At 44.3% G+C, this 11,379-nt stretch overlaps 1 protein-coding gene across 1 annotated transcript in view; it reads right to left on the reverse strand.

The window, feature by feature from the left end:
* LOC117047273 (vertebrate ancient opsin-like) overlaps positions 1-10,646 on the reverse strand; it is a 94,313-nt gene extending 83,667 nt beyond the window's left edge. The window contains exon 1 of the mRNA XM_033150220.1: positions 10,194-10,646. Within this exon, the coding sequence (XP_033006111.1) occupies positions 10,194-10,572 (379 nt within the window). The 5' untranslated portion in view covers positions 10,573-10,646. The remainder of the gene's footprint in view (positions 1-10,193) is intronic.
* Between the last annotated feature and the right edge of the window lie 733 nt (positions 10,647-11,379).

An 11,379-nucleotide genomic window follows, 5' to 3' on the forward strand; every position in this document is an offset into this window, starting at 1 on the left:
CAAAAGTTGTGGCACACTGGGAGATGAAGAAGACCAAGGGTATGTGATGATCACTGGATTTGTTGGATCATGGGAAGAGCTTGTCTCTAGCTCTCATGGCAACTACCCTCAGGTCCTCACAGCGACCGGTCATAAGATCTAAGAATGATAAGACGTATGTTTGTGCATCAATATGTTTCTGAGCATAATTCAAAGTGTTGGTGCTGACCTTTGAAGCCCTAAACAGCCTCAGTCCTGTATACCTGAAGGAGCGTCTCCATCCCCATCATTCAACCCAGACACTGAGGTCCAACGCTGAGGGACTTCTGGCGGTTCCCTCACTGTGAGAAGTGAGATTACAGGGAACCAGGCAGAGGGCCTTCTCGGTGGTGGCACCTGCCCTGTGGAATGCCCTCCCAGCAGATGTCAAAGAAATAAACAACTGTATGACATGTAGAAGGCAGCCCTGTTTAGGGAAGTTTTTAATGACTGGTGTTTTAATGTATTTTTAACCTTCTATTGGAAGCCGCCCAGAGTGGCTGGGCAGGGTAGATATAAATTATTATTATTATTATTATTATTATTATTATTATTATTATTATTAGTTCCCTGCTTTTGAGCACTTCTGGATTTCTCCAATGTGACATTTCAAACAGTTTATTTATTTTTAATATCTATATATTGCTACTATGCTATATAAATGCTAGAGGCAATGTGCAATGAAATGCACAAAATACATGATATGTTAGTCAAAATCTCCCTCCAATTGTCATCTGCTCTACTATTATTATTTCCATGCTTGCAAAGTGCCGTTAAAATACGACAACAGTTTTCCTCAATTCTCCACATGTCTGCAAAACACTTGTCATGCAGCATTTCCACATTAGGCAAGAGTTTGCCTCCCAGTTGCTTTTCATCAGTGTCTCTGTCAGGTGCAGAGGTTAACTTTCAGAACAGAAATGTTTCCGAGCAGCTTTGAGAAAACTGTTGTCTGCCAGGAGCTCAGATATGATGGTGAACATCCAGCTACATCTGTGTGCAAATGAAGCCGTACAGTGAGAGCCTATTCATGGCTGCTGAAAAGTAAGTCCCGTTGAGTTCAAAAGTTTTGTCATAGGGCAGGGTTTCCCAAACTGTGCTCTGTGGACCATGAGCTTTATTCAGGTGGTCTGCAACATGTCTGCATTGAATATTCATACTGACTTTTAATTGTATTTTTATTGCTTATTTCATCCCTTGCATTTTATCGTATTACAATTTGAATTCTGTGGAATGCAAATTGTAATAATGTTTGTTTGTTTGTTTGTTTGTTTGTTTGTTTGTTTGTTTGTTTGTAACCAGCCCATGTGGCTGGGTTTCCCCAGCCACTCTGGGTGGCTTCCAACAAAATATTAAAAATTCAATGAAACATCAAACATTAAAACCTTCCGTAAGCAGGACTGCCTTCAGATGTCTTCTAAAAGTCAGGCAGTTGTTTCTTTCCTTGATATCTGATGGGAGGGCGTTCCACAGGGTGGGTGCCACTACCGAGAAGGCCCTCTGCCTGGTTCCCTGTAACCTCGCTTCTCGCAGTGAGGGAACCGCCAGAAGGCCCTCAGAGCTGGACCTCAGTGTTGGGGCAGAACGATGGGGGGGTTCAGCTTGATGGGTTCAAAGTCACACACAGTCATTCAAAATGGAGGGAATTATCCCTCAAAGACATCCTCAGAGTCACTGCAGTCAATGGAGCTTTGATAGGCCATCCTTCCCTAACCTGATGCCCTCAATATGTTTTGGCCATTGGCTGTGCCAGCTAGGACTGATGAGAATTGTAATTGAAAATATCTAAAGGGAACTGAGCTGGAGAAAGCAGCCCAGCTTTTTTGCCTCAGCTGCTGTTTCTGAGGTTGTTATCCGAAAAACATCCCTACAGGACAGCAAGTCCTACTTAATTTAGAAGGTAAACGGCGTTTCCATGCGCTGCTGTGGTTCGCCAGAAGTGACTTTGTCATTCTGGCCACATGACCCGGAAGCTGTACGCCGGCTCCCTCGGCCAGTAATGCGAGATGAGCACCGCAACCCCAGAGTCGGACACGACTGGACCTAATGGTCAGGGGTCCCTTTACCTTACTCCTCCTGAGTCAACATGCTATGAGTTACCATGATGGGCATAACTATGAGTCACCATGAATGATGGGCAGCCTAACTTTCTTCCACTCAACAAAATTTTATTATTTATACACCATTTATACACCATCTTTTCATCTGAGGAGTGTATATGGCTCTCCCTCTCTTCATTTTCTCTTCACAGCAACCCTGTGATGTAGGTTAGGCTGAGAGGCAGTGACTGGCCCTAGGCCACCCAGTGAGCTTCACGTTCAAGTGAGGATTTGAACCCTGTTCTATCAGGTCCTAGTCTGACACACTAACCACTACGCCATGCTGGCATATGCCAAGTGTTTTGCAACGTTCCCTTACATTGAAAGTTTTTTGTTTTTTTTTTTTAATATGGATGGAGCATGAAAAGTTTGAGCAAGTCCACTCCAGCCACTGAAATGTATTAGTATGAAAAACATACACACACTAACAAGGGATAGCAGCATTTTCTAAATTGCTTGGAAATATTCCAGCAGCAGTCAGGGACCTACCTCTCACTTGCCTCTCATTAGCTCCTTTCTAAGGTATCAAGGTTAAATGTCAAATACTAAAATGCAACCTGGATTCCTAACAAAGACACTAATGAGAGGCAAGCAGGAATTAGATCCCTGCCTGCTGTGGAAACTGTGCATAAAAGCCTTTTTGAAGGAGATTGGTTTTGAAATGTATTTTGGAACCAGAAACCAAATAAGAATGTGTACCTACTGAAAACGTTTGATTAGGTCAGAAATCAGAGCACCCGGGAGGATAGCAGCATGCTCTGGTGAAGCCAGTCTGGATAGCATCACAGGCGTGGAAAGTTGTTAGAAAGAGAACAGCAGTCTCTCTCCACCGTGCTCTGTTGCTGATTTGATAAAAGGAAACATATTGTCACATCCTAAGGATGGGCTCCCAGAAAGAGAGGGAATATTAATAAAATATATTGGCGAAGAGGAAATGATGCCTATTTTTAACATCTGAAAACAAGGTGGGTAGAAATCATGATTCACAGAAAGATCCCAGTAAATAAAAGACTGTCTGCACAGACGACAACAACGAGAAGAAAATAAATTTTAAAAATCCTTATTGTAATTTACTTCCCAGTGCTTGGAGAGTTGGGATTGCAATGGCCACCTCTACTTGTTCTCTGTTTCAAAAGAAGAAATTGGGGGAATCATCCTTGTTCATCTAGATCAGTGTTAAACTTAGACCTTTTAGATGTGCACAGATATTGCTTTTTTCTGGATTAAACTTGGAGGCACACCTCACTCTTCTTCTCAGAAGATACATATGCATTTTCTTAATCTGCTCCTGGGACTGCAGACAGACAACTGCCAGATAGCCAGGGTGGGACGAATGGGTGTTTAAGTTAGTACTGTGGATGTGCTATCATCTGCCTGATCAAAATGCCTAGGGAGATATTGAGATGAAGGGTGAAATGAAGGAAGCATTCAAAAGAGGGAATGTTGCAGTTACAGGTGACTTCAGCTATCCTCACAAAGATTGGCTCCTTATGTGCTCCGGTAACAACAAAGAGATAAAATCTCTAGCTACCTAAATGACTGTGCCTTAGAAGTTTTCTGATTAAGCTTAGCAGTCATGGAATAAGAGGAGGGGTACTCTCATGGAACAGGCATTGGTTAAACAGCAAGAAGCAGAAATTAAGAATAAACAGCAAATGCAATTCAATGTAAGAAAGTGTAAAGTGATGCCTGCCTGACCAAAGAAGAACTAATTTCACATATACACTCATTGGGACTGAACTGGTGGCAACAGACCAGGAACGAGACCTTGGGGTCATAGTGGATAGCTTGATAAAGACATCAACCCAATTTGCAGCAGCTGTGAAAAAGGCAAAGGACATGCTAGGGATCATTAGAAAAGGCACCGAAAATAAAACTGCCAATATCATAATGCTGTTATACGAATCTATGATATGACTGCATTTGGAATACTGTGCACACTTCTGGTCACCTCACCCGAAAAAGGATATTGTAGAGTAGGGAAAAATTCAGAAAACAGCAACGCAAATGGTTAATGAAGAAAGGTTGCAGCAACTGGGACTTTTGGATAAGTGAATAAGAGGCAGAATTATGAAAGTTTATAAAACTATGTATGGAAAACTATGAAAACTATGGTTTTCTATGGATCTGAGGGCAATGAAACAATTGCTGAGACGGCTAGAGCACCGGTGGCGGATAACTCATTCTGAAGCTGACCGGACACGAATTATTGCTCAATGTTGAGCCTACCAAGTGGCACTAGCGACGGCAAAGAAGACTTTATTCACCACCTCTATTGCATCTGCAGAAAACAGCAGCAGGAGACTTTTTCAGGTGGTTCACAATCTAGCGGAACCACCTCTCCATTGGGGCCCAGTACGGGCCACATGATCTCTTGCAATGATTTTGCAAAGTTTTTTGCAGATAAAGTCGCTCAGATTTGGGAAGAGGTAGACTCCACCGTGGGAGCAGGGCTGGGGTGGGAGAGTGCTAGAGTCCTGTCTAGTCAAGTTGCATGGGATCAATTCCAATCTGTACCTCTGAGGATGTGGACAGGCTGCTTGGACGAGTGAAACCAACCACCTCTCTCCTTGACCCTTGCCCATCCTGGCTTATAAAAGCTAGCTGGGAAGGGCTGGGCGATGGGCTTCGCGGGGTGGTGAATGCTTCTCTCTGCGAGGGAGCCCTCCCAGACCCACTGAAAGAGGTGGTTATTAAACTGCTTCTTTAAAAACCATCTTTAGATGCGGCCAATATGGCCAACTATCGCCCAGTCTCAAATCTTCCATTCTTGGGCAAGGTGATTGAGCGAGTGGTTGCTGAACAACTCCAGGCATGCCTGGAAGAAGAGGACCATTTGAATCCCTTCCAGTTGGGATTCAGGCTTCATCATGGGACTGAAACTGCCTTGGTCGCACTGGTGGATGATCTCCAGCAGGCTAGAGACAAAGGTGAGAGCTGTTTCCTAGTTCTGCTGGATCTCTCAGCGGCTTTTGACACCATAGACCGTAACATCCTTCTGGACCATCTAGAGGAGTTGGGAACTGGGGGCACTGTTATACAGTGGTTCCGCTCCTTCCTCCTGGGCCGTGTTCAGTAAGTTGGGGGATGAGTGTTCAGACCCCTGGGCTCTCACTTGTGGGGTGCCTCAGGGTTCTGTCCTCTCCCCCATGCTTTTCAACATCTACATGCAGCCGCTGGGAGAGATCATCAGGGGGTTTGTGCTGGGTGTTCATCAGTATGTGGATGATACCCAGCTCTACCTCTCGTTTAAATCAGAACCAGTGAAGGCAGTGAAGGTCCTATGTGAGTGTCTGGAGGCGGTTGGAGGATGGATGGCAGCTAACAGATTGAGGTTAAATCCTGACAAGACAGAAGTACTGTTTTTGGGGGGACAGGAGGCGGGCAGGTGTAGAGGACTCCCTGGTCCTGAATGGGGTAACTGTGCCCCTGAAGGACCAGGTGCGCAGCCTGGGAGTCATTTTGGACTCACAGCTGTCCATGGAGGTGCAGGTCAATTCAGGGCAGCTGTCTACCAGCTCCATCTGGTACACAGGCTGAGATCCTACCTGCCCGCGGACTGTCTCACCAGAGTGCTGCATGCTCTAGTTATCTCTTGCTTGGACTACTGCAATGTGCTCTATGTGGGGCTACCTTTGAAGGTGACCCGTAAACTACAACTAATCCAGAATGTGGCAGCTAGACTGGTAACTGGGGGTGGCCGCTGAGACCACATAACACCGGTCTTGAAAGACCTACATTGGCTCCCAGTACATTTCCGAGCACAATTCAAAGTGTTGGTGCTGACCTTTAAAGCCCTAAACTGCCTCGGTCCAGTATACCTGAAGGAGCATCTCCACCCCCATTGTTCTGCCCAGACGCTGAGGTCCAATGCCGAGGGCCTTCTGGCGGTTCCCTCGCTGCGAGAAGCCAAGCTACAGGGAACCAGGCAGAGGGCCTTTTCGGTAGTGGCACCCACCCTGTGGAACACCCTCCCACCTGATGTCAAAGAGAGAAACAACTACCAGACTTTTAGAAGACATCTGAAAGCAGCCCTGTTTAGGGAAGCTTTTAATATTTAATAGATTATTGTATTTTAACATTCCGTTGAAGCCACCCAGAGTGGCTGGGGAAACCCAGCCAGATGGGTGGGGTATAAATTATTATTATTATTATTATTATTATTATCATCATCATCATCATCATCATGTATGGCATGGAGAAAATGGGTTTAGTAAAAGTTTTCTCCTTCTTTCGTAACACTGGAGCTCATGGGCATCCTGGGAAGCTGAATGTTGGAAGATTCGGCACAGACAAAAGAAAGTGCTTCTTCATGCAAAACATAATGAAACTATGGAACTCACTCCCACAGGAAAAAATTATGCCCACCAACTTGGTATAGCGTTAAAAAGAGGAAAAGAAGCATCATCGTTAGAGTGTTTGATTCAAATCCCCATGTAGCCAAGAAACTTATGGGGTGATTTTGGGAGCGGACTCTCTTGCCTAACCTACCTCAGAAGGTTTAGCCCAATGGTTGCCATTAATTTGATTCTGAACTGATTCTACAATGTAGTTTAATTAATTGTGCGATTTTATGTACACTGTGCTATTTTTAACCTGTTGTTAGCTGCTTTGAGCCTGGCTTTGGCCAGGAAGGGCGGGATACAAATAAAAATTTATTATTATTATTATTATTATTATTATTATTATTATTATTATGACAAAGTGTGTCTGGGATGGAGGAGGCATCTATGCCTGCTTGAGCTCCGAGGAGGAGGAGGAATGGGGTATAGATGCCATAATGATAGAGATTTTTATTGCCTCACTTGGAATAATGTTTACATTTCAGGTTGCCACATCTCAGAAAGGATATTGCAGAGTTGGAGAAAGAGGAAAAATAAAGACAATAACAAGGATCAAAGGATCTGAAGCAGAAGAAAAAGAGGTGCCAGAGCTCACCACGAACTTCTCCCTTGTTCTCTTAAAATGGCAATGGCACCCACCTGAGAAGTGCCAGAGCTGAGCTCTGGTGAGCTCCAGCTGGGGAAAAAAGCCCTGATCTGAAGTAACACTTAGTGTGGCAACATATGAAAGAGGCAGAGCTCCTGTGCCTTTAATACTTGTGCAGAAGACAGAATTTTGGTAGATGCTGCTTGAACGGTGAGCTACAATTGGACTGTTTAAGTTTAGAAGAAAGGTAAGTAATGGGAGGACATGATAAAGGTGTCTGAGACCTATGGTCAACCAATGAAGCTGAATGAAAGACAAGCCAAAGGAGATATTTCTTCACACAGTGTGTAGTTAAATGATGAAATTTGCTCCACCAGCTAAAATGGCTTTAAATGATGTTTCAACAAATTTATGGAGAATAAGGCTATCAGTGGCTGCTATGCTATTGCATCAAGGATCAGAAATGAGGCTGCATATCTCTAAATTCCAGTTGCTGGGAACAATAGCGGGAAGAGGCTGTTGCCCTCATCTGCTGCTTGCTTGCAAGTTTCTGGTTGTTTATTGTGGGAAAGCAGATGCTGGACTAGATAGATAGGGGCTCTTACACCTTTAACTGAAATCCAGCCAGAATGCATTGTTGATAGGCACAACTGAGACATAACACACAAAGCCGCACTTAAAGGGGAACAGCAGCAAAACCTTCAGGGCCACCAGCTGGGCACCAGACTCTTTACAAGGTAACTTGCAAAAGAAGCATAAGACCACATCTGAAATAGAGGCAAGAAGGAGAGATCCTCAAAACCTTTCTCAACGATACCTGGGGAAAGTTTGAAATTTCTAGGCCAAGCAGTTTCTCCGTGAAAACATGACATATGCAAAGGAGAAGAAGCCTCAGATGTCTTTTCAAAGTGTACATTTAGTGTTGTTGTTTCATAACCACCCTCACTCAGCAGCAACTTGTCAAATTACAGAAATCTCTATGCGGGTTTGCCCAACAATATTTGATGTCGACCAATATCCTGTCTCTGACAGTGGCTTTGCACTTGATGCTGAAGCACAAACTGTATGGGTGAGAGAAAGAGTGCAGCGTGGTTTTTAAGAGAGAGCAATAAACTAAAGAACACCTATCTCTGTCCTGAACATACTGGCTAGTTTCATGAAAGCAATTTTCTCGCTGTCTCAACCTCCACCACCACTCTCCATTATAGGGATAATAATACTGAGCTGCCTTGTAAGGCTGCTGTAAGGATGTCTGAGAAGTATGTGAGTGATGAGCTTTGTACACTCTGTACAGAGCAATATAAATGTGACTATTAGCAGGTTTTTAATTTTTGTATTGGAGCTGGTCGGAAGCATCAAGTGATTCACCAGTAGCCTCCATGCTGGAAGTTGTGGGTATTATGATGTGGAACCGTGATCACTCCCTTGAGTTGAACCAATGGAACTGAATTTTTGCATTGAGTTTTAGACATAAAATGATGACAATGAGATCAGTAGCATGACAAAATAGCAAACCAGAGAAGGGTGGGTAAAATGAACAAATATGGCAAAAGCACAAACCCCAAAACTCTTAAACACTTAACAGGGGACCCAAACTGAAGTTACTAAGGCGGCAATCCTACACCAAAATACATAACCATACAGTGGTACCTTGTGTTACGTACTTAATCCGTTCCGGAGCTCCGTTCGTAATCGGAAACCGCTCACAACATGAGGCGCACTTCCGCTAATGGCGCCTCCTGCTGCTGCCGTGTTGTCAGAGCACGACTTCCTCTCACACCCCAGGGCAAAGTTTGCAACAAGGGGCATCTACTTATGGGTTAGCGGAGCGCGTAACCTGAAGCATTCGCAAGGGGGACAGTACGTAACACGAGGTACCATTGTATTTGCATCCTTCAGCTCTTTAGACATATACTTGAGTCCCCAAATGCTAAACTTTGCTACAATATAACTGCGATTCTGTGCAATTCTATGCATGTCTACTCAGCAGCAAGTTAATAGGGGCTTACTCCTACATAAGTGTGCATAGGACTGCAGCCTCACTGTCCTATTCATAATCATTTTACCCAGCTAAATAGCTATTTACTTCCTGAAAATGAATATAGAAAACCATTCACACTATAGCAGACCATCAGAGAGTCATGCTGTCATTCCCCACCTACCATAATAGTCTAAAGCCCCCTTCATCCTATACTCGCAGTACTATAGCTAATCACAAATCCCAGCACTCCCATACTGAAACAGAAGCATGGCTGCAGACTTGTCAGTGCAGGAATACAGCTCCATTACCTTTTTACTGTTCCCTTTGTAGTCCCAGCTATTCAACCTAGTCCTGTTTTCACAGTTCCAAAAACTTACATTGTTTTATTGATAGATAGATGATAGATAGATAGATAGATAGATAGATGATAGATAAATATGATAGGCAATCCTTGTTATTTGCTCTCATCATATAATACTTTTGACACTCCATAATTACCAGAGTCCTATGCATATATAATCTAAAGCACTCTTCCCCATCCTAGTGCCTTCCCGAAGTTTTGCACTGCAACTCCCATCGTTCCAGGCCATTGACTACGCTGGCTGGGACTAGTGGAAGTTGTAGTCCAAAACATATGAAGGGTATCAGGTTGGGGTCTAAAGGACTTCTGGTACTTCTATGCACCTGTGTACACTCTCTCCCTTTCTCTCTTTCTCCATCTCTCTCTCTCTCTCTCTCTCTCTCTCTCTCTCACACACACACACACACACACACACACACGTCACCTCTCATCCAAACAATGCACTTAACTTGTAAATAAAGGGAATATGGTGACCCTCAACTATGATCCTTCCAACTCAGAGTCCTCCACACTTACAGAACTTCATCTCCTCCAACCAGCACCACCACAACCCCTTTACAAACTCTAGTTTGATCTAGTTTGTTGTTAGTACCTCTAAGAGGCTGTAAGGCAGCATCCAGAGACCTAAGCTGCACTGAACCCCCTTCTGAGATGATGCAAGGCTTTCTAAAGAAAATGCACACCGAGTTAGCAGCAATAGATGGGACCTGCTCAGTAGGTAGGCCCCTGACTGGGTCCAAGCCACAGAGAAGAAGTGAAGGAAGCATGCTCCTAGACAGGTGCAGGACAACAAAGTGGTACTTACCAAACAAGGTGTTGGCAAAGCCATACCACACGCAGCCGGCTGGCCCTATGAGCCATCTTCCCTTGGTGCTGGCCGCAAAGCTGAAAGGGGTACCCACAATGCACACCATCAGGTCACTCACTGAAATGTTCATCAGCAGCAAGTTAATCGGAGACCGCAGCACTTTGTTTCGGCAGAAAAGTACCAGGACCAGGAGATTATTTAGGAAACCCAGAATGCCAATGATGCCAAGGCAGATGGCTGTGACTAGGTGGCCAGTGGGACTCAGATGATGCTCTTGGCCATATCTGTGGTTGCTGCTGCTGCCGCCGCCACCGTTACTGCTGCACCAGACACTGTTAACACCACTGCAACTGGAGCTGATGCTCGGCACAGTCATCTCAGTAAGGCTCCTTCCAGATCTCCTTCAGCTGCCTGGCTAAGCATTGCAGGATCAGCAGAGGAAAATTCTCTTAAGCAGACACAAACACACAAGCACACACACACAAGACCCTTATAAGAAGATAGAGAAGGCTTCACTGTGTTGCATCTTTTTCTTTCTTTCTTTTCTTTCTTTCTCGTAATGTTTTCAAATTCGGTGAACGGTAACATCAATGAGTTAAAATGTACCGGGATTTCTTTCAGCGATGCTCCACCATGTGGCCAAGCGGAGACCGCTGTTTCTGCTTGCTTCACTCATTGTCTGAGGCACCGTACCGAATCCCCAACGTTTACCATTACAACCTGAAAAATAAAATGTAGGTCAGAGAAACATACATACAAGGGACTGATTCTAATATCGGGGGAAGAGCAATATATAATGACAAGGTGAAAGAACGGAGGCGGGGTCTATTTTAACCCCCCAGTGATCAGTGGCATGTGTCTGATTGGGAGGCTGCCTTCTTTTCCCTTTCAGCACTTCTCAGGTTGTGACAGCTCCTCAGATCGCTGAAGTTTCAAGCAAGGCTACAGAATTCTGTAAATGGTTCCATCTGGGGATGAGAAAAGTCCGGGTGCTTTAGGATTTATGTGTCAACTGAAATCTATAGGTCTCCCCGCCCCCCTCATAATTCTATAATGACAAAAAAAAAGGACAGGGAGCTTGTGTTCTTACACTTTAGTTTTTAACTTTGGGAAATAGTTCACAATCGTATACTCCAGGACAGTTGAAGCATTTCTAAATCAAATTATGCTCCCAACATAATGT

Source organism: Lacerta agilis, chromosome 5 (genome assembly GCF_009819535.1).
Source record: "Lacerta agilis isolate rLacAgi1 chromosome 5, rLacAgi1.pri, whole genome shotgun sequence".
Classification (NCBI taxonomy): domain Eukaryota; kingdom Metazoa; phylum Chordata; class Lepidosauria; order Squamata; family Lacertidae; genus Lacerta; species Lacerta agilis.